This window comes from Apus apus, chromosome 23 (genome assembly GCF_020740795.1).
Source record: "Apus apus isolate bApuApu2 chromosome 23, bApuApu2.pri.cur, whole genome shotgun sequence".
In the NCBI taxonomy this organism is placed as follows: Eukaryota; Metazoa; Chordata; class Aves; order Apodiformes; family Apodidae; genus Apus; species Apus apus.
This window is the reverse complement of record NC_067304.1, coordinates 4308247-4330480: the sequence shown is the minus strand read 5'-3', so window position 1 is coordinate 4330480 and position 22234 is coordinate 4308247. Positions and strand designations below refer to the sequence as shown.

The window sequence follows — 22234 nt, the reverse complement described above, 5'->3', positions numbered from 1 at the left end:
GTTCCTGTGTGATGTGCTCTGGGTGACCCTGCTCTGGCAGGGGGGTTGGACTAGATGATCTTTCGAGGTCCCTTCCAACCCTTAGGATTCTATGATTCTATGTCCAGGTCCCAGATGTATATTAATGCTGCAGAGCATCCAACCCAACTAATGGTTTCCAACTTGTCATCTCTCTCTAATAGCTGGAGCTTTATAGAAGGAGAATGAGGGATTATAGTGGTTAGAAAATGGAAATAGTTTCCTCAAGGACAGGTTGGTGGTGGGTCAGTCAGAAGTTTTACTGCTCCACAGGCTGAAATGTCTCTGGTTTCCTGAGTATTGCATTTATTTTGGGGAGTATTAGGAGAGGAGAAATAGCACATCATGGCATTCTTAGATGATTCTTGCTTGATTAACCCCAAATTAAGGCAAACATCTCTACCTCGAACAGAGAGGATTCCAGTGCTGTTGGCTTTGCCCATGAAATTCTCAGCAAAGCAGGTGTACTTCCCCTCATCAGACTTGCTGATATTCTGGAGGATCAAGGTGCCATCTGTGGTAATAGTCACCCTGGAAAGGAAGGAGAAGCACACAAGAGGAAGGTTAAAGTGTCTTGTTCCCTCTGTCCACCCAACAATTTCCAGCACTTGCTGATTTTAGAGAAACTGGTGATAAAGACAGGGCTGCAAAATGGGAAGTAGGAGTTTTCTAAGGAAGAAACCAGAGGAATAACAAAGTGCTTCTGTTCAGGGATGCAGCAGCACACTTGGCTCATCAAGTCCAGTCTTCTGGCAAGGAAAAAAAACAGTGATTTTAGGTATGGTTTCTAGGTAGAAGCTGACTCTGTGCTGCTACCTGCTACTGTTGATCAGGAGCTCAGTCCCTTTGGTCCAGAGCACAGTGGCTTTTGGTGCTGCCCTTGGTTGGCATGGGATGATGACCTTCCCACTTCGAGCTGCAGGTATCAGACGCTTCACTGGGTTTAGTCTAAAATCTGGTGCTAAGGCTATAGGGGGAAAAAAAGAGGATTAAGCAATGATTAGAAAACCCTGCTGCGGGAGCATTTTTTATCTGCCACCTAACTAGGTATTGATTTGTTGTTCGATGACTTGGTAACAGAAGCATGGCAATATCTGGTGAGCAAGATGGAGGGGTTCCTCTGCTGCTGGGGGGTTTCTAACACCTGCCAAGGCAGGTGTTTTGTGACACACGTCGTATGTAGCAATGGGAGATGACCCTAACAAGTGCAAGGTCTTTGAGAGACACAAGAACAGCTGCTTTTGAAAATGTAGAGGATGTTCTCTTCGATATCCTGATCAAAGCTGCCAATGCAGACATCCAGCTTGCCTCAAACTCCTCCTGGAATTGCGGAGACAGAATTGGGTTTTATCTTTGCCCTCATGCGTTGCAGCATGTTAATGCTGAACAGTTAATGCTCAGGGCCTTTAATTTATCTCTGGTATCTCCTGACCATGAGGAGATAAGCTTTTAGACTAATGTGGAACAAGTTTGGCATCATTCCAGTCCCAGTCACCATCCCTCAAAGCAGGCTGGATGGAGATTAAACTCATTTATTTTACACTTTCCTCCAAAACAGAGGAGATAAGCTGTGCAGTGGAAGAGAGCTGCTGCTGCTGCCTGTCCTGTACACTTTCTGTACCTAAACAGATGTCCTTGTTCTCTTTCAACATTACTGAATTTACGCAAGATTTCAATTTTAAAGGGTTGTAGAGTGTCTTGTTGAACCAGTAACTATATTTCAATGGTGAGTGAAGCAGCTTTTGTCTGCTCTTGTCTTACTCTGAGATTGCAAACATAGGATGTTAGGAAGAGATCTGAAATGCTTCAGTGTCCCATTGAAAGCCAGAGCACTGGGAAATGAGAGATTACCTTGCACTGTTAATTCAGCACTTGCATAAACTGTGCCATGCTTGTTCTCAGCCACACACTGATACATGCCAGAGTCCTCCAGGACTAACTTGGAAAATCTCAGCTCTCCACCGCTCACTTCGATGCGGTTCTGTGCAAACAAGAGGATGAACCCATTAGAGGAGGAAAATGTACAATGGAACTCAAGCCTGGTGTGTGCAGGGTTGAGTTTCATTACAGACTCTTGGTCAGTTTGAAGGTAGCCTGGTTTTCCACGGGAGAAAACACAGGGCATTTTTTCCTGTGTGTCCAGTCACTACCCCACATCACTGCGCTCTGTTTGCTGAGACTTCTGAGGGCCTGAGCAGCAACGTGCAGGTCATACAATGACAGGTAGAAAGTGCTGTTTATCTGCCCTGATAACTGGCTGCGGGTTCCTGTGGTTGCATGAAGCAGTGGCTGGGATGGCAGTGACAGGAGAAGGGACTTGCTGCCGGTCAGGACTGTGGCATCGCTCTGCAGCCTCATGGGGGGCACATGGAATAGGGATGCGGGGTGATAAGAGAGGGTTGAGATGCTTTTGCAGCGAGGCAGGAGAAGGGGGCTAGGTCTGGAGCAGCGGGTTGAGGGCTGCAGGTTGTGCTGTGCCCCGGGCCGGGCTGCTCTGGGGGTCAGAGCTGGGCTGTGGTACCTGGGAGCTGAGGGGCTGCCCGTCCCGAAGCCACCGCACGCTGGGCCGGGGTTTGCCCGCGGCCGCGCAGCTCCAGCGCAGGTCGGAGCCGATGTCAGCCTCCGTGTCCGTCACCACCTTCAGCCACTCGGGCTGAGCTGCAAAGGAGGGAGAGAGGTGGCAGAGCCAGGGAGATCAGATGAGAGGTTTTGTTGCGCCAGGCAGGCAGAAGGACGCTCATTGTGTCATCTCTGCTGGCAGACTCGTCTCTCACAGCAGGTTCTGCCGTAGTAACAGCCTCTGCCTTTTGTGCAGCCAAGCAAGGCTGAGTCCTCGTGGGGCTGGCTGCAGATGGGCATGGGGACTGCACAGAATCCCAGCAGAACCCAGCTCTGAGGAGAAGCATGATGGTTTCTCTCCTGAAGAGTTAATGCAGTCATTGCTGAACTTCAGGAAAGGCTGGATTCAGACTAAGATAACCAGGATAAGGTTTGTAATTTGACTAGATCTGATTAATAGCTCCAAGCATTAACTCTTATGGAAGTACTGCAGGTGTGGAGAGGATCTTGGTTGAGAGCCAAGTTTGGCTTTTTACCACTCTGCTTCCTTCCCTGGTTTCCTAATTTTTGCTAGAATTACTAGAGCAAGTCAGGAGGTGTCTCTCTCCTTGCTGTAGCCTAAGTGTGACCACTGAGGAAAGGCACCAGTGATCTCTGCAAGTCTTTGTTAGGGCTTTGGAATAGCTTTAATTGGAGCTGATAGGAGGCAGGATCAGAGGTTGTGGTTTCACTCCCCAGGGCTCAGTCAGCTCCTGGGGCACCTTGCTGTGCTCTGGAAAGGCCCGTGTTCCAACCTGTTACCTTGAATGATGATGCGGCCCTGGTAGGTGTCTCGCCCTTTGATGTTTTCAGCCTCACACTCGTAAGTGCCTTCATCCTCAAAGCCAACCTCCTGGATCTGCAGGAGGGGCTCACTCCCGATCCACTTGGAGGACTGAGAGCCATCCAGTTTCCTCCACTTTATTCGAGGAACAGGGCTGTGTAAAAGGAAGACATCAGATGAAGGAGCAGGACAGTTGGTTTTAGCCAATTCTTCCCTCCTCCCATTCCCCCTCCACCTCTGGTCTGCAGCAGACCTGCTGAAGAGAGGGGCTGTGAAAGCTGCAGGTTCTGCTGTGCCCTCCCCATCCCCAGCCTGAGTGACACAGACACTGCACTCACTTTCCAAAGGCAAAACACTCCAGAGTCACCATCTGCCCAGCCAGAGCGTAGGTGTCTGCAGGAAACCTGGCCTTGATGCTGGGTGCATACTGCCTGGCATCTGTGGAAAGGAAAGAACTGTTGAGGGCTTCTGGGTGACTTTAAATGGGCACACGTGAGGTCTTAAAGGGCAGAGGTACCCACAGGGTTACCCTGCTTTGCAAAACCTCCATGGGTTTGGATAATTTACAACTGGCAGAGGCTAAGTTTCATTTTCCTCTTAAAACAGCTCTTATTAAAGTCTCTAAAAACCCCTTTACAACATCTCAGGACTGCTTCTCTTTAATTTCCTGCCTGCTTAAGCCCCTTCACCCTGCCCAAAGAAGGATGTTTTCCTGCACCTTTATCTGCAGGGTCACCAAAGGCAGAGAATAGATTCAGGGATGTGCAGAGGCTGCAACTTCAGCCACTTCTCTTCTACAGAGAAACCCCATGGATGGGGTTTGCAGCTGCACAAGCAGTGAAGCCTGGAGAGAGGGCTGCTTCCCCCAGGTCAATCAATATTTTTGTAAGCTCTTAAGCTCCCCTGAGAGGCTGGTGGGTGATTTGTGCACTGCTGGAGTCCCGTGGAGCCCAAGTGCTTTGTGGTGGTTTGTTAATTTTGCATTTTATCCAGTCTCCTTCTGATAATCCAAGAGCACTGACCCTCTGCAGCCAGGCTGAGCCGGGAGAACTTGCTGAAAACACTCTTGGTGATGAAGTCAATGTGGCTGGTGGCAAAGCAGGAATAGTTGCCCAGGTCAGAAGCCTCTGTCTTGGCAATGTAAAGGTTTCCTGTGGTCTGAGAGACAAAACGCCTTCCGTCGGCAGGGATGAAATTGGGAAACTCATTCAGGAGCCATCGATAGGACAAGCCTGGGGGAGAAAGGAAAAGGAACAAGTTGCTTGTGGCCTCCCAGGTGGGACTAAACCCTGTGACCTCCCCAGGCGGGTCTAAACCCAGCTGAAGTTGGTCCAAGTTGGTACTTGTTTTCTCCATGTGCTAAGTCCTACCTCTGCTTTGTTGCTTTAGAGAGTCTGAATTAAAACCAAATTTGTTTCCTTAAAGTTCCCAAAGAAAAGCAGGGGGTGCTTCAGATGTCAGGGAACCCCTTGTTCTGGTGCATCTCTCCTGCTGTGGTGCTGCAGTGCAAACCCTTACCTGGGTAATGGGGAGGAGGGCTGCAGGCAAACATCACTCCCCAGCCTTCCGTGATCTTCACGGGGTCTCGCTCTTCTGCAGAGAATTCCTGCAAAACTAAACATGCAAAGTGAAACCTGCCTGTGGGTGAGAACAAAAGCAGCTGGAGGATTTACTGTATTTTACCTCCCCTGCCTCAGGCTGGTCTTTTTAGTGGTTTTGCAGAAGGAGATCCAAAAATATTACTGACTTTCTCTGTGGTGTGTCACATTTCTACCGTGCCCCCATGTTATTGGAAAGGGATTTCTCCAGGTGGTGATTTGGGTACCAGGCACTGGAGAACTTCTCTCCTACCTTGATAAATGTGAGCAGGGGGGGTCTGTTTACCCCCAGCATAACTGTGGCTGCTTCTCATTTACCTTGTGGAGACAAACTTACAGCCAAAGCGGAGGGAGGCTTCCCTGCTGACCACTGTGCCCCTGGAATTGGATGCCACACACTGGTAGGATCCAGCATCCTTGGCTTTCACTGGGTTGCTTATCACTAGGTCACCTGCAACCAGCCTGTAACGGGAATCTGGCTCCATCTTTATCTCTGTGCCATTCATCTTCCACCTGCCAAGAGCAAGTGTAAAGAGTGAGAGGGGTAAACAGCCATTGCAGCACTTCTGGTGGTCGCAGGAGTTTGTTTTTCCAGCTGTGGTGTGTTGGGATTTGAGTCAGATTTGGATCTGTGACCTGGGAGGGATGGCAGGGGGAGACGAAGAGGCTGATTCCCATGTTCCTGATTTTCTTTAGATGAAAAGTGGAGAACAGAAAGCCAAATTCTGCTTGGTTGTGTCCCAGTGCAGAGAGAGCAGGTGGGCTCACCTGTAGGTGGCAGGGGGACTGGCTCTTGCTCGGCAAGCCATGGTGACCTTCTCTTCTTCTGAGCCTTCAGGGAAGAGGGTGTGGACAGGCTGCTCTTCAAACACTGGCCCATAATTCCTTGTGCTACTCTGTGCTTGGCACCAAACTGCAAGAGAGGGAAAACCTGCTCAGCTCAATTTAGCTTTTTCTAAAAATTCCCACGTTTAGTGCTGTAGGGCGTCCCTGGCAGTGTCAGAACTGCCTCGAGAATAAAAGAAGGAGCAATGTGAAAATCACAACCCATCTGTCAGCACAGCCCAGCCCCAGTGGCTTGGAGCAGACAGTGTGTGTTTCCCACCAAGCATCTTGCATCATCTCTGCTGTGCCAGAAGCACCAGACATGCTTAGGGATGTGCAGGTGAAGGGACATGGACACACACCTCTTGGAAAGCTGTGCAGAGATGAGTCTGGAGCTGGGAACACTTGGATTCCCTCCTTGTCCCTGGCAGTGAGGATGTGCTGGTACCTCCTCTGTCTGTACAAACTTTGGCTGGTTGGTTCCTCCTAAGTCCTCTCCAGGGCAAGGGAGGAGGGAGGAGAACCTGGGTCTTCACAGGATGTTCTCAGCTCTGCTGCAGCCTCCCGGCACACGCCTGGCAGGTCCCCTCCCTCCATCCCTGGGTCTGCACGACTCAAACCTGCTCCTTGCTGGTGTGCAGCCCAGTGCTGCAGGTATCAGTTCTGCTTTTGAACTAACAGGATGAGCTTGAAGCTTCCCCTGCAGTGTTCAGGCTACGATCTTGTTTGATCAATCAATCAGGTTTGATTCTGATCTTGCTGTCATGAGTGTGGCTCAGGCAGAGGCACAGGAGGAATGTAAGAACCTGCCTTCTCCTCTGCTGTGCCTGGGCCAGCCTTTGGCATGGTGGTACTTCATTGGGAAGTGCCAGCTGTCTGCAGTGAGTGACTCTGTGTCTCTGATAAGTGACAAGTGTTAGCAGACCCTCTTCCACCCAGGCTTTATGGAAATGGAAAAAGCAGAAGCTGCCTGGAAGTCTCTTAGCTGCAGAAGTGGCTGGTGGGATAATGATGGCCAGCAAGCCTGCTCTCTCCCTGGCACCCTGTGAAATGTCTGTCCCCCAGCAGGGCTGGAGGCACGTCCAGGCAGTGCTTCCCAGCACAGGCCCCCTCTGCAGCCCCAAGCTCTGTGATGCTTAGCTAGCCCCAGGATCCTTCCATGCTTTGTCATTGAATTAATAACTGTCTTAAAACTGCCATGCCAACCAGCAATCTGTTTCCTCCCCTACAGTACACAGCAGGGTCACTAGTTAAATTAAGGGACTCCAGTAAGTGTGATGTTTTATGCAAGAGCAACTTCCAGCAGGGAATGGCCAGCTCAGCTCCCCTGGCCCCGGGGGGGAGCAGCTCTTTACCTGTAGCTCCTGGGGTTCATCTCATGTTCCGGCTGCTCTTGAGTGTGGAGATGAGGGGCAGACAGGAGAGGGGCTCCACTAATTGGCTCGGAGGGTTCAGAGCAGCTGTTGGCTGCTCCTTGTGTCCCAGCCCCAGCCAATTACCCCGGCCCTGGGCTCCACAGCGGGATGTGCTGCTGCAGGGGAGCTGTGTGCTCCCTGCTGGCACAGGGAGAGGGGCTGCAGCCCTTTGGAGTAAGAGAAAAGCAGCATTTGGAGGGTTGTGTTCTCTCTGAATCAGTGAAGATGCCATTTTCCTTTCTGGAATAGTGATATTCCAGCTTGTGTGAGCTTCTCTCAGTTGGGTCAGCAATGGGTGAGCAAGTGTCAGCAGGATGTGACTTTGCTGACCAGCAGGTAGAATAATAATGAGTTAATAGAGAATTAATAAGTTGTGCATTCGTTGTCTCCTGATAGATGGTAAGGAATGGATTAAAGTTTAACAGCTTTACATTTTGAGATCAGTAGGTAGCATATGGTAAAATATTTCTAGTTATCAAATAATATATATAAAAAAATATAATTAACACTCCTGTGCATGCCCGTTCTCGTGGGATGCTCTGTCCCAATCAAGCCAAATTATGCTAATCATCCTTTCTGATTCCACTCAGAGTCTGCACCCCGTTGCTGTCTGCTGCTGTCCCTTTTTCTCTGCCAAGGTTATGGACTAAACTGCCAGGCATTGATTTTCTCAAATGTAATCAATGACAAAAGTTATGACGAGCTTTTAGCTGCAGTTCCAAGGTGGCTGGCTGGTGGTGGGGGTGAAATGCCTGGATCTCACTCATTAAGCAAAACAACTGTTAGATTGAAGTGATCATTAGAGTTGCATGTTCAGGATATGGTTAGAACTAAGAATTGAGGGCAAAGCAGGGCTGGAAATCTCAGTACCCCTGAGACTGATCATCTGGGCTGCTTCTGGCACCCCAGGACTCTCATTTTTAATGTTCCCAGAACAGGTGCCTTCCTTGGGCTCTGTCATTTGGGTAGTGGGGAGAAGACAAATACAAAATAAAGGTCTCCAAGCCTGCAAGAAGCAGTGTGACCTGCTCAGAACTGGGCCTGCCTTATGGAGCCCTACTTTCTGTGTTAAAATCCAGCTAGGAGAGCAGAAATTAGGGTAAAGGTGCTGCTGTGCCTCTCTAGAGCAACATTCGGTATTAGGAAAAATAAATATTAACACCAAATTAAATAGGAGAGAGTGGAAATCTGGAAATTAAGATTTGGAAAAATAGCTCCAGAACTGCTTGAAGGTTTCATAGAGTCATAGAAGATGCTGAGTTGGAAAGGACCCATCGTGTCCAACTCCTGTGCCTGTGTAGGGCACCCCAGGAGTGACTTGTGCTGTTGTCTGGGAGAGAAAAATACCATCTCATGAAATACACCAGCAAGGACACAGCAGCCTCTGTGTGTATGGAAACAACCCAAACTTGATATCAGATATTGCTGGAATAGACAAAGCTCAAACCTCCTTTGCCACTGCAGGGAGGTGAGTGCCAGGGCCTCCCTCGTGCAGGGACACGGGCTTGTTCCTGCCTGGCTGGGTTGGTATCATTAGTAGTATTTTGGAATCTGCTGAAAATCAGCCCTGGAAAGCCCAGGTGCCCAGGAGGCTGAATGCATTCCCTTTGTGCCCAGCTCCATGAGAGCTTTTGGAGATCAGGAAATGATGTCTCAGCTGGCTATTTTCCAAGCTGTATTCCAGCAGCAATCCCTTCGTGGAGCACGGGCAGCACTGACCACAGCCTGAAGCCTCAGCACATGAGGGAGCTGGGCAGTTAATTGGTTTTATAGGGAAGCTGAATGCACACACACATGTGCACAAAATCAAAGTGGTTATTTTTAAAGAGCAGCTCTCTGAGGAACAGAGGGTTATTTTTAACGAGCAGCTTTCTGAGGAACAAAGGGAGGGTGCTTTGGCTGGCCTTAGATTTCAAGATTTTCCGTGGCTTTTACTGAATGAAGAAAGACCAGAGAGGTTTTTACTTTCCTGACAGCCTTGCTCACTAGGCTGTGTGCTTCATAAACCTTTATGTATTGCTGGGAATTCATCCTTTTGGTGGCATTACCAGCCCGGTGTCCCAGGGCTGGAGCTGACAGCCCAGAGCTGGAGGCTTTGGCTCTTCACCTGCTCCAAAGTGTTTCTTTGAGCTTCTTCTAAGCTGCCATTATTTTGTCCCTGGTCCCTCACTCGTGTTCCCAGTGAGGGTTTCTCTCTGTCCCAGCTGGCTCCTGAGATCCATTGCATCACCAGCCAAAGGTCAAGAGAAAATAACCCTCACAGGCTTTACAGTGAGTCATTTTTTGGTGGGCTCAGCTTGGACAGGGGAGCAAGTTGCATGAACCCAGCTGGTTAATGGGAGAACCCAACTCCATCTCGCTGCTTCTCCCAGATTTGGGTCAGACCAATTTCCAAACGGGCTAATTGCCTCCCAATCTAGGGCAGCCACCCCTCCCTCTGCCTCCTCAGGGATCAAGAGAACATTAAAAGGTAATTAGATATTTATAAGGACAGGCGAGCAGTCTCTGGCTGGGGTGATGAATTAGCTTGAAGACATTATCTAATTCTCAGTTGCCTGAAATGAAATGTCTCCCTGCTGAAAAGGGACCTTCAGAGTGCAGCTCCCTGAGATCCAGAAGTGGTCCCTGATGAATGGGGGAATCTTTACAGCCAGGGTAGGGCCAAAAAGGCATCCCCAGAAAACTTGGGAGGTGAAGTGGCTTCACCACGAGCAATTCCCACTGGCAGGAGGAAGTTCCTCCTTGTGCCAAGGCCAGGCCAGTCCTGGGCAGCACGGGCTGCAGGGGGACACTGCTCCTGCCAAGGCTCTGCCCAAGGATCTGCATCTCCTGCCTTTCACCTGAGCTTGAGTTTAGAAAAGGAGAGACCCGTGTGTCAGCTGTTCCTGTCGGGGTCCAAAGAGAGGTTGGACAGACACAGAGCACAGAGGGGTGACTCCTGTGGGATCCTCCATCCTGGCGAGGCAAGGGGCTGTGCTTACCCAGGATGGTGAGGCCAGCCAGGGATGTGCAGAGAAATCCAGTGGTGCTTCCCATCCTGCACCTCCTGCCGGGCTATGGAGCCTCTGCGGGCGGGGGGACAGCAGCCCTGGAAGGGACAGAGAGAGGAGTTACCTGTACATGTCTGAGGATCTGCTCCATGTCCAGCTGCACATCCCCTCTGCCCACGGGCCTAGGGTGCCTGGTAAGGAGCACACAGGGGTTTGAAGGAGCTCTTCTTCTTTGCAACACAACAAATCTGGTTGGGAGACTGTTGTTCCTCCCCCCTTACTCTCTGTTCTTCTTCCTCCTCCCTCCAGAAACGATGCTCCCTCCCTAGCATTTTTATTTGAAAGCACGAAGGCAGAAGCACACAGGATATTAGTCGGGGGAGAGGAGGAAGAAAACCATGTGTTCTTGTTATTTTGTGGAAAAGGCATCATCGATTGAAAACTCCTCGTGCAGGGAGTGACTGCTTCTGGGTGCCAGCCCTGAGTCTCTAGCTCTGGAGAGGTTTTGGGGACCCAGCTCATCCCTGTGCACTGCACCCCAGCTTGCAGAGCATTGAGGGGCAGGGTGGAAAGGGAGTGGCACAAAGTGGCTGCAAAGGGCTGGGTCATTTCCTGCTTCTCTTCTAAGTTTAAAGCATTTGAATAGTTAATCGACAGATAAGGGGGCTCCGAGGCATCTCCTGAGGCCCTGAGACGCGTTAGTAGGTGGAGCTGTGATTTCCAGTCCCGTTTGCAGGCTCTTGTCTTCCAAGAGTTCTCAAAAAAAAAAACAACCAAAAACAACCAAAAAACAACCCCAAACAAACAAATCATGGGGCTGTTTGTGCAGCCCCTGGTCCCCGTGCTCTCCTGCCTGATCCCACCCACACATGCACCTCTTTCCTTGCAGCTCTGGCAGGGATGTTGAGCTGGCTTTTCTTTCCCTCTTTTGTTAACAAATACTTTTGAAATCATGCAGGATCCCCCCCCCTGCCCTCCCAAATGTGCACCCCAGTGAGCTGAAGGTGCTGCCAAGAGCCAGGCTGCTCCTGGGCTGCCAGTGCTGCTTATCCCTCTGCTCCAGCTGGTCCTTCTTCCACCCTGCTCCCTGCCCATCTGTCTCCCCGAGCAGGCAGGGCTGCTCCTAAGCTCCTCCGAGCAGGGATTAGCTTTCTGTCCCGTGGGATGCAGCCCCCTGCCCATGGCTGCTTTAAAATATCCAGTGCCTGGCTCGATTAGCAGCCACCTTGGAAGGCTCCTGAGCAAACAGTGATTGTCCCGTGTTTGCTTCACATCCTGCCTCTGGGGACACCCTGGCTGAGTGGAAGAGCCACCTGGCCTCTTGTGTCCTCACCCAGAGGAGATTTTGCTCCCAGCACTTGAAAGGAGAACACCCTGTCCCAAATCCTTGCTTTTTCTCTTGCTGGGGTCAGAGGGCTGGATCCTGTGGGTCTGGTGCTGAGCACAGAGCCCAGCCTGCCCTGAGCCAGCTCATGTCCTGCTTCAATCATTGGGGTATGACCAACCCCTTAAGAAGGCTGGTGCTTCATTGTACTGTGTGACCTGGGAAGGATGATGCTGTACAAGAATGGCAGTGCTGGGAGGGAGAGGGCTGGGCTGTGTCACAGAGCAGAGATTTTGGGGATGAAGCAGAGAAGGGAGACACATGGAAGCTGCTCCCTGGGGTTGGTTCCAGCAGCCCTGGAGTGACTCAGTCACATGAAATCACTTGATGTCAACGAGAATCATGCCCCAAATGGTGTCCTGCACCCACGGCCTTCCTGCTAACACTGCCTCATTGTTCCCCTGCCTTCACTCTCTGCCTGTTTCTCTCTCATCTGCCTTGTGCTCACATCGTAAGCACTTTGGGACAAGGACCAGCTTTTAGCCGGGGCTGTTTTGCAGGCAGCGCAGCGATGTGGGCTCGCAGGCAATGCCAGCCCTGCACTAATTAGTAAGTTGACTTTCCCAGCTCTCTGCAGTTTGGTTTCTTCACCAGTGTGTTCCAGTGCCCAGGGTTTGTGAAAGGCAGCAGGCACTGAAGCTGTTCCTACACCCAGTGGCAGCAAATTAAAGGAAGCTCCTTGCTCCGTGGCTGAGCCCTCTCTGCGCCCTGGGACCTGCCCCCGGAGGCACAGCCCGGCTGCAGCTTGGCTCTCTTCCATTCCTTTCCCCCCACCTCACTTCTAAAACAGATAGGAAAGAGTGTAGGAAAGTTGGATTTTGTTATTTTTGAACAGGAGCTGAGCTGGGATCTGGGCAGGAGGGAGAGGTGGGTGAGGTGCCGTGTCCTTCTCTGGGAATACTTCTGCCAGCATCCCCCTTCATCTTCCTTCCCTGCAGCCCAGCAAAACTGGTGTCTTGCAAAAAATGAAGCTGATTAGAATTATTGAATTAGCTAGAAAATAATTATTTATGATGTAAACTACATCCCTCTTTCCACCCTGACCTCCACATCTGGTCTGATCCCTAATGTTCACATCGTTTTCTCTCCTGCCTCCCTTGTGTCCATCCCTTCCTTTGCTCCAAAATCCCCCTCACACACGAGGATGTGGATTTGCTCCCAAAACGCCCGGGGCCTTTTCCAGAGATGCTGCTGCTCTGCTGGGAGGTGGGACATGGGGAGGCTGCTGTTTGGCCCTCTTGAATCCAGCCTCAGCCCAGCCTGTGCTTTTAACTCCTTTGTAAAAAATCAGGGATGTGATATCCAGGGAGAGCTCCAGGTACAGTCCAGAGCAAACGAGCACCTAAGACAGTAGCAGAGCTGGTTTTACAAGTGCTGACACTGATTTGGTGGCAATTAGAGACTGGATGAAATAATCCTCTCTGAAACTGTTTTGTGTGTTCTTGATTGTCTTATCACCTCAGTGCTGGGATCGAATTGTGCCCAAGGGCCTGATGCTGTGAGACTGAGATCCCACCTGGGGCTGCCCTGGGACCCTGGGGGCATCTTCAAGCTGTGACCCCAAACTGTGGGTTCTGCATCTGACTCTGAACTTCTCTGGGGTGTGGGCTTGTGCTTTGCATCTGATGTTTAGGCCTGCTCTCTGTCCTTAATTAGGAGAGGCCCCACGGGGACTTTCCTTTCCCCTCTTCAGAGGGTATTTTGACAGTCACTCGAGAGCCTTCTGTTGTACTGAAAGGGGATCTGTCATCCCTGCTAATGGATGCTGTCATTAATACTTCCAGCAGCAAGGGAGGGATGGGCACACTGGAGAACACATGCATTAGCCCTCTCCTCTGGAGCCCCTGGGAGCTGGGAGTGATCCATTATCGTGGAGGCAGAGTTAAAGAGCTGCAGAGAGATTCTGGGTCCTCCTGAGCCTCCCTGGGAGAGGAGGTGCTGCCTGGTCCAGCACCCACAGCTCCAGCTGGGACTGTGGAGCAGCATCATTTGCAGGAGGCAACTCCAGCAGGACTCTGGGTGTGGGGTGAGAGGGCCAGAAAGGGCTTTGGAAGGAGATGAGCTTGAACAAGAGATGCCATGGCCAGCACAGGCAAAGTGCACTCCATTACCAGGATAACTGGGTGTAATTCAATCTCCTGTGGTTGGGTGAGGAGATGAGCATTTGGGTCTAAGTGGGGCAGCCCCTTCTGCTGCACCACTCCCCAGGGAAGGATTCCTGAGGGTGGGTGATGCAGGAATTCACCCTGTGCTGTGAGTGTGCCTTCTATTAAGTGTTGTTGCTAAGGCTGGAAAGGGCACACTTTTGATCTTTGCTGGGTTTTGGCTTGCAAAACCTGTTCAAGGTTAGGTACATTTTGTTCATCTCCAGAACAGCATGTTTCAGTGAGCTGCAAGTGCTTGTGCTGTAATGTATCTGTCCTCTTGTAAAACTGCCTGTGGTCAGGAGAGGTTGATTTAGCTGCAAATTCTGGATTCAGACTTTCCTGAGCTTTTTTGGGTTCAGATCTGCCGGTGGCTCCAGGACCTGCAGCAGCTGCTGCTGCAGAAATCCTTGGACCATCCAAAAACCATCCTAAGCAGTGAAATCTGGTCCAAATGAGGACCAGAAGCACCCTCCGAGGGGTCCAGACCCCCACGGTGGAGTTCAGCCCCTCAGGCATCCCATAACAGCTACCAAACACTGTCTGCAGTTCCTGAGGGGGCCCTGCTCCCCACTTCGGGTCAGGACCTGGACCTGCTCACTCCCATGCCTGTCCTCAGCTGCAGCAGAGATGAGTGCCAGAAGTACCTTTAGCAATAGCTGGGGGGTCCTGTGTGCCCTCTCTCCTGCCCAGGTGGGTTTGGGTCACTCCTGACATGTTAGAAAGTTCCCAAAGTCTCTGCCTCTGCACAGGCCTTCTCTGCTGTGCAAGCTGAGGGAGAGGAGCAGCAGGAGCTGCTTTCCCAGCCATCAGCTACACCCTCCTGTCCCCATCTCACCCTGTCACCCTCACCCGGGGCAGAGCCCACAGGGTGGCTGCTGTCAGCACTGCAGGGACAGTGCAACGGGCACACTCACCTGCCCTGGGCTTAGTGCATCCCAACAGTGCTCCCAGGACCTGGGCAGTGGGACAGAGGCAGGGCACAGAGTGGGGACTTGGAGGATGAGAGCTCAGCCCTGGCTGTGCTTGCATGGAGGAGCTGAGGCTGGTGCAGGAGGCTCAGAGCCCCCAGCCAGGGGCTGTGGGAGCAGATGGTGCTCACAGCCCGGCCTCCTTCCCTGCCAGCAGCTCCTCCACGTCCCCCACAGCAGGGGCTGGAGCTGGGGCTCTGCTGTCCCCATCCACTTGCTATTGCCTGATGAGCTGAGGTGCCACCCTGGGGACACCCCCACCCCCCCCAGTGAGGTGTGTCCTGCCTGCGGGGGCTTTGCTGCAGCCCTGGGTGAAGGAGGCACCTGTGGATGGGACTGCATGCCCAGGTGGGGTGGGTTAGAGCAGGTGTCTGCAGGCTGGCTGGCTGGCTGGCTGGCTTGCCTGCCCTCCCTTCTGTGCTTGCAGCCGGGCCAAGCTGCAGCAGGCAGGGAGGTGCAGTGCCATGGTCACCATGCTCAACAGCCTGGCCTGGGGACAAGGGGGACAGTCCATGGCAGAAGGTCTGAGCCCTGGGACAGGAGCAGAACCACCAGGCAGGCAGCAGAGGGGCTTGCAGAGGTCAGGTGGAGCTGGAGCCCCCTCAGTGGGTTCCTCTGCCCTGGCCCCAGGCCCCAGGTGGGAGCAATTCCCAGCAGCCCTCGTTAGTATAATTGCAGCAGGGCCAGGCTCTGCACTCCCAGCCCCGGGCAGAGAGCAGTGAGGGGGATGGAGGAAGGTAAGGGGGAAAGACTTCTGGCTCTGGACAGAAGATTAATTTGGGGGCACCCAGGGGGAGGAGAGGTGGGGAGCTGCAGTATAGTGGGACCCTCTTGGGAAGGGTGGCCTGAGCTCCCTTGGGACTGGGGTGGCTGGATGCTGGGGTCACTGGGTGCTGGCCCTGTGTGTTTGTTTGTAGTCCTGATGGTTGGTGCTGCTGTGTTGCAGGTTTGCTGGGTGCTGCCAGCTTGGGGTGCCCTGCCCTGGCTGTGCTGGGGCCTTAACCCCCAGCATGACTGTTGTGTCCCTGTCCCTTTCCTAGAAAGAGCCTCCAGCTCCTGCCTGCCCCTGGGAGCTTTTGGCTGAGATCTATTGCAGCTGTAGAAATGAAGCCAAGCAGTAAATACCAATCCAGGGGCAGTGCTCCATGCAAACCTGCTCTGCAGGCTGCTTGGAGGAAAGTGAGTTGCATTTATTTGCTGAGGTACCTCTGAAGCTCAGGGGTGGGATTTGATGCGGGGTTTGATTTGATTTGGTTTGGATCTGGTGATGTGTCTTTCTGCTGGAGGGGCTGGGTGCCTTGGGCCTGCCTGGTGGGGCTGGGCAGGGATGCTGCAGGTCTCCTCCCAGAGCACTGCAAACCAATTTCCATCTGGAGCAATTCTGAATCACTATATCCATGGAAACTAACGTGCTTCTCCCTTTGACACGGAGCATCCAGAGCTGTCCTTGCTCCCGTGCAGAGCAGACCTTGCAGGGCTGCAGCCTGAGGGGGGGACATGGGCCCTGATAAAATTTTTGGGAGATTGCAGGAGGCTGTAAGATTTGGTGTGTGAAAGGGGTGGGAGGGAAAGAAAAGCTCTGGGCTTCTCTTTCCCAGGGCTGAGAGACCAGCTGGGGAGGGGGATGCATGGGATGGGTGCTGTCTCCCTGCACCAGCCCCTTGGCTGTGCTGCTGTGTCTTATCAATCACTGATTAATTTAATTGTAAAGGAACTGGCTTGATAAGGATCAATATTTGATCAGGGGCTCCTGCTCTTTCCTCCCGAGGTGGGTGAAGGGAGGGGAGTGGATCAGAGCAGTGGGAGAAGAATTTCTGTGAGGGAAGGGAAAGAGAAAGCCCTGCCCGTGGGATACAGGAAACTTGGCTTCAGCAAATGTGTCGCTGGGGTGTGTGGGGAAGGGACTGAGGCTGCCCAGCTCGTGCTTTTCACATCAATTTTTTGGTGATAGATGGACCCCTGTTTGACCAAAGCAGCAGGAGAAGAGCTCGTGGGCTGGGTTTCTTCTGTCCTGCTGCCTGAGAGCAGCTCCTGCAAAGGGCAGGGACAGGGTTTGCTTCACCTGGGGACAGAAAAAGCCCCTCTAGTCCTTCTCATCATGGCACAAGGAGCAGATATGGCTCTCTGATCCCAGCCCAGCAGGATGGCTGCATTAGAGGCACAGTCTTCCAGCACTCTCTGTTTTCTCTGTGTCTTTTAAGTGCTATTTCCTAATAACTGGTTGGTGTGTGTGTGTCTCGCGGGTCACGGCACCTCAATGTAAGAGGGTCTCGGTGGGAGTTTTCTGTTGCTGTCCCACCCCCAGACAGGCAAACCCCTGTGGTTGTGCACAGCTCAGAGCCTCTTTGTGCAGGAGACAAAGCCAGGATCTGCCTTCAGCCCTGAGACATGGACCAGGAGCATGTGGAGACACTTGCTGGGGGCGTGTGGGGCAGCGGGGGGTGCCTGGCTTGGGGCTGCAGTCATAAAATCTGATTGTAATAAAGCAGGTGATGTTATGAGTGGGCCTAAAGAAACACTTTTAGCTGCTGTTCAGTTGTGTTGGGCAGTTTACGTTTTAGATCTGAGCTTTGTAGCTAGTGCTTTTCCTTTTTTTTTTGTCCTGACCTGGCCAGATCTCACCTCTGGTTGCCATCACCTTAGTGCCTTGGGGTAGTGGGAATCCAGCCTGAGTGATTCTCAGCTCTGCTGCAGTAAGTGGTAAATCCCCTGGGTTTTGGAGCTAAGGTGCTTGCTGGGACCCAGAGGCTTCCCTGCAGCCAGACCTAGCTCGTGCCACCTCCAGGAGAGACCTTGGGAATCGCTGCCAGGGTGGCTGCAGCAGCTCAGCCCTGGGGCAATGATGTGGGGACCAGCACAGGGTGTTAGGGAGCAAAGGAGACCAAGGGAAATGGCTGGGAGACCTTCCCATGCTGGCTCTGACCCCCAGGGGCAGGAGGATGGAGGGAGCTTTGCTGGGAAGGGGATTTCTCAGCGAGCTGCCTCACAGGCTGGGCAGGGCTCTGGTGTTTGGCCAAGGCTGCCAGAGGGCAGCTCCTGAGCTCTCCCTGAAGTCTTGTGTTTCAGTCGATAGCAGCTGGAAGGATGCTCAGAGCCTTTAAAAAGAAGGCCATGAGTGACCCCAGTTTAGCACTCGGGTGTTTGAGAGATGGTGTCTGTCTGAAACCCTCGTTTGCTCAGCTTCCAAATATCGGGCCCTTCTTGCAGCCATTGCTGACTGACTGTATTGCAAACCCTTCTGAGCACAGCAGAGCACAACCTTGCAGCCTCTTGGCCCAGGAAATGCAGCTTATTCATGTGGGGGTGCCCAGAAGCCTGAGACAGGCTGAATGTTGGGCAGAAGGGGTGGGAAGGGAGCAGAGATCTGCCTGTCTCTGCCATGGTCTCCCTGGAATGAAACTCCAACATAAAGCTTCATGTTGCAGGCTTTCCTTTCCTCTTACAGCACCAAGCACTGAGCACCCACAGGGCCCTGGGACATCCACAGAGCTGCACCCTCACAAAGCCACCCACTTTCTGCTATTAGTGCTGCTGTGGTGGCAGCAGCAGCAGCTCTTTGATGTGGCACTGGTATAAATAGCTCCCTACCTGCCATGGAGCCTGGCTCCATCCCCTCCCCTGACTGGGAAATCACTTGGCAGGATCTGGTCCCAGGGAGAGGCTGTAGTGAGGAAAAACAGGTGCAGAACTTGGGGAAACCTTCTGGCTAACACAGCCCCAGGAAGGTGATGGGTTGTATGAGGGAGCCCCAACATCTACCAGCCCCTCACACCAGAGCTGCCCTGTCTGTGTGCTGGGTAAGGTTGTGGCAGTCCTGCTGTGCTGAGAGTCCATGTGTGGCACCAGGCATCTGCTCCAGCCCCACGGAGCTCCTCAGCCCTCACCTTAGCCCTGTTGCAGCACCGGGGGCTGGTGATAGATGCTGGGAGCCTTCGGGGTGCAGGCTGCCCAGGCAGAGGGGACCTTGGTTAAGTGGTGCTATAATCCTCTCCCTCCAAAGAGAAGGTTGGGGTATCCCCTGCAATGGTGTCATATTTATTTTGCTCCTTGGAAGACATCATCCCCATGTCTGACCTCCTCACCTGTCTTTGTTAAAGTGGTTTTAGTATTCAGTCTCCACACAGAGCCAAGCTGCTCCCTTCTTTATAAAGACAAGCAAGAACCAGCACAAAACATACATCCCTCTTCCTTCCTCCAGCATACACTCCCTGGTTTATGGCTCTCTGGTGCAAGACTGACAGCTCTACAGGCTGTACAATAAATAATACATGTAATAATTTAGGATCTAGACTGCTGGGGTGGGGGGGGTTGGGTTCAATATTTCCATCTGGCTGCAGGTGGGAACACTTCTGCTCCCTGAGGTCTCAGGACATCTCTCTTGTGGTTGTGTTAAACAGCTGGTAAGATCCTGGACCCTACAACTGTGTTGTGACAGTGGGGCTGAGGGTGTTTGTTATAGTGAAGAAAGCATTTTGGGTTCAAGGAAAGAGCTTTTGTGCAGCTGAATTTGTTTCTGTGTCTGCTGAGACCTATTCCTTCTCTATAGCTCCGCAAGCACCTAAAGACATTTAGTGTCAAGAAAAGACAAAGTGTCTAGGAAGAGCCTGATACAGCCTATTGCAGCAGATTTTAATGTTTCTTCCCTTCCATCTATGTTTTTATCTCTTAAAGGGCTCTCTAAGGAAGCCTTATCCATCCCTCTGTGTGTCAGTGCTTTAACAGCATCTCTGAAAGCCCCTGCTCAATGCTGGGTTTTCCTGAGTGAGGTGTTTGTTTATATGGCCACACTGTGAGCTGACCTGGTGGCAAAGGAAGGTGATGTGGTCCCATTGCTGCAGAGCCCTGGGCTTGCAGAATGGGCATCAGCCCATCCCAAAATCTTCCTGGGCACTGGAGTTCCTATCCCTGGAAAGCAGGGCTGCAAGTGCACCGTGCTGATCTAGGGAGGAGAGAGATGTGCCTTCAGCTGTCTGGGGTAACTACAGGCTGTGCTGGGTTAAGCTAATCCCCACAAGACAGAACAGAACCCACCTGTTTTAAGCAGAAGGGCAGTGCTGGGAGCCTTTCTTGTGGCCACTGAACCTGCCCTGTGGCCACCGAGCCTGGGGCTCACTGGCTTCTGGCAGCTCTGCTCCAGTGAGCAGGGAGCACTGTGCTCCTCAGCTGGGGAGCTGTTGGGAGCCTCCCTGGGGATGTGATGTGTTCCAGGTGACTGAGTGGGTTTGCTTTGTGCCCAGCACCTTCAAGGGAAACTCTCAGGGGCTGGAGCAGTGGTGCACTCATTGCCAAACCACCAAGTGCTACAGGAGACCTTGGGGCTTGCAGAGGTTGCAGCAGGGAGGGGACAGTGAGGAAGGCAGGGAGGTGTCTGCCTTTCATCAAGATCGATGGCTTTTCAGGGAGAATTTGGACCTACACAAAGCACACAGGGTGGCTGCACAGCCAGGCTGTGCTTTAGTGCATGTGGGCTCAGTCTCCACGTGGCCAGACCCTCCGTGTTTAGGTGGGTCTGGTGCGTGCGTGGGAGGTGCCTCCCTAATGGTTGGGGTTTCTGCCTTTTGTGGTGTGCTTGTGATAAATATGCAGGGAAAATAACAACACAGGCCATTAAATTCTCTGCTGATGTTTGGAGTGACAGAAGTCGTGGCTGCTCTGTGGGATAGTGATTGATCAGGTGATGCATTTTAGCATCCCTTTGTCCCAAACTACTGGTGCTCCAGGGAGAGTGTGCAGATGGGCTGGACCTGACCCTCTTGTCTCCTGTTTTCTTTAGTCATCCTGATCTACCCCTGGAAAGAGCAGTTATTTCTAGAAAGTTGGGGACCTGCTGCTTTCCTGAATTAGCAAAGCAAGAGGCTTTGAGGGGGGGGTGTGAGGGGGTGGTGATGCTGTCAGGTGTGCTCAGTACCAAACAGGGAGGTAGGCTGAGAGGTTGATCCGTGGATGCAAACCTGTTCCCAAAGCTTGTGCAAGGGCTTGTGCTTAAGCTTTGTACCCTCAGAGCTCGCTGAGGACATGCCTGCAGGTGGCCTGGGAGGAGGAAAAGCTGTTCTTGGGGTCTGGCTAAAGCCGTGGGCTGGGGATGCTGCTGGAGAGGGCTTGGGTTGTTTCCAGCTCTTGGATGTAGAGCCTGCTGCCTCCCACCCTCAAAGCAACTAGTGTTTCCTTAGAGAGATGACAATCTCTTATGAATGCTCCCCAGTCCAGCCAGAAAAATAATGCTGAGGCTTGTGGGAGCGATGCAAGCCTGGGGGAGTCAGTGGGTCAGTGTGGGCGAGATGCAAAGGGAGGAGGGAGCTTGGGAAGTCTAAGGAACGGGAGCTGGAGCCCTGCTGAGCACACCCCGGCCTGTCCTGCCCGCGGCTGCTTCCCTGTCCAAGCACCCGTCCTGCTGCGGGTGGCAGGAGCAGAGCAGCTCCCTGCCTGCTGGTGCCCCCTGGCCCTGCTGAGCAGCCCTGGGGTGGGCAAGCTCTTGTCCATGGCTTTGCCCCGAGCCCCTCCAGCTCCCCAGTGCCCTGAGCTTCCCAACGCGCTGCGAAGCCCCTTCCAGCCTCGGACACGGCGATACCCCCGTGTGCCCCCAGCAGCCGCAGCTCCCACCCCTCACCCGAGGGGTGCACGAAGGGGATACTTGGGTCACCACAGGCTTCCTCATCCTCCCTGGATCTCTTGGGCTGCCCAGGGCTCTGCCAGCCCCAGCTGGAGGTGCTGAAGTAGTTTTGTGCAGCGAAAGCTGGGCGAGCCCCCCCCGCCCCTCCCAGGCGTCGCGTTCACGATGCCCGACCCCACCCGCGGGCTCCCAGCGCCCCAAAACGTAACCGGAATCGTTGGTCATAGTGACACAAGTAATCCCAGACTTATTCCAGCAGAGACATTTCTGCTGACAGCCGTGTCTACCTCGGCCACAAGTGACACGGCCGTAGCCCCCCCTTCCTCCCAGCTCCACCCCCGGCCCCCGTGCCTCCCCAGCGCGGGCAGAGCCCGCACGGCCGGGGAACCCATCGCCCCAGAAATGCCCAAACCCACCCCCTGCTCCTGCCTCCCCCTCCCCTCCGGAGCCGAGCGGGAACTGGCAGGTTCCCTCTCTCCAGAGCTCAGCCGAGCACGCCTGCAAGTTGGTTCCGATGGGGAAAGGAGCCCTCAAACCCGCAGCATCTTTTCCTCCCCCTGGGATGGAGGAAGGAGAGAGGAGGCGCTTACCTTGTCCCGGCTGGATGCGGGTGCATGGGCCGGGGGCCGGAGGGGCCCCGGGGCTGCCGGAGGTTGGGCTGCGAGGCAGAGCTTGGCTGGTGCCTGCCCGAGTGTGGATGTGTGTGCCCAAAGCCACTGCAGCATCTCTGCATTAGGATGTGCTCCTCCCTCTCCTCCCTCCTTGCGTGCGCGCTCCCTCGCTCGCTGCCAGCGGCCGCGCCGCTCCCTGGAGAGGGGATTTTTTTCTTCTTCTTTATTTTTTTTTTCCCCCGTCTGCCTTTACCTCACTTGCCACAGCCCAAGGACCAGTCAGGGA

General features: G+C 53.1%; 1 protein-coding gene across 1 annotated transcript in view; it reads right to left on the bottom strand.

Annotated features, from left to right (window-relative positions):
• The window catches only part of CNTN2 (contactin 2), a 31500-nt gene extending 9537 nt beyond the window's left edge, over positions 1-21963 (bottom strand). The window contains exons 1-12 of the mRNA XM_051638961.1: positions 21928-21963; positions 10220-10326; positions 5767-5911; positions 5336-5511; positions 4919-5014; positions 4423-4632; positions 3739-3838; positions 3379-3554; positions 2540-2676; positions 1870-1999; positions 835-985; positions 422-549 (exon numbers count right to left, since the gene is read on the bottom strand). Of these exons, the coding sequence (XP_051494921.1) occupies positions 422-549; positions 835-985; positions 1870-1999; positions 2540-2676; positions 3379-3554; positions 3739-3838; positions 4423-4632; positions 4919-5014; positions 5336-5511; positions 5767-5911; positions 10220-10274 (1504 nt within the window). The 5' untranslated portion in view covers positions 10275-10326; positions 21928-21963. The remainder of the gene's footprint in view (positions 1-421; positions 550-834; positions 986-1869; positions 2000-2539; positions 2677-3378; positions 3555-3738; positions 3839-4422; positions 4633-4918; positions 5015-5335; positions 5512-5766; positions 5912-10219; positions 10327-21927) is intronic.
• Positions 21964-22234: the final 271 nt, after the last annotated feature.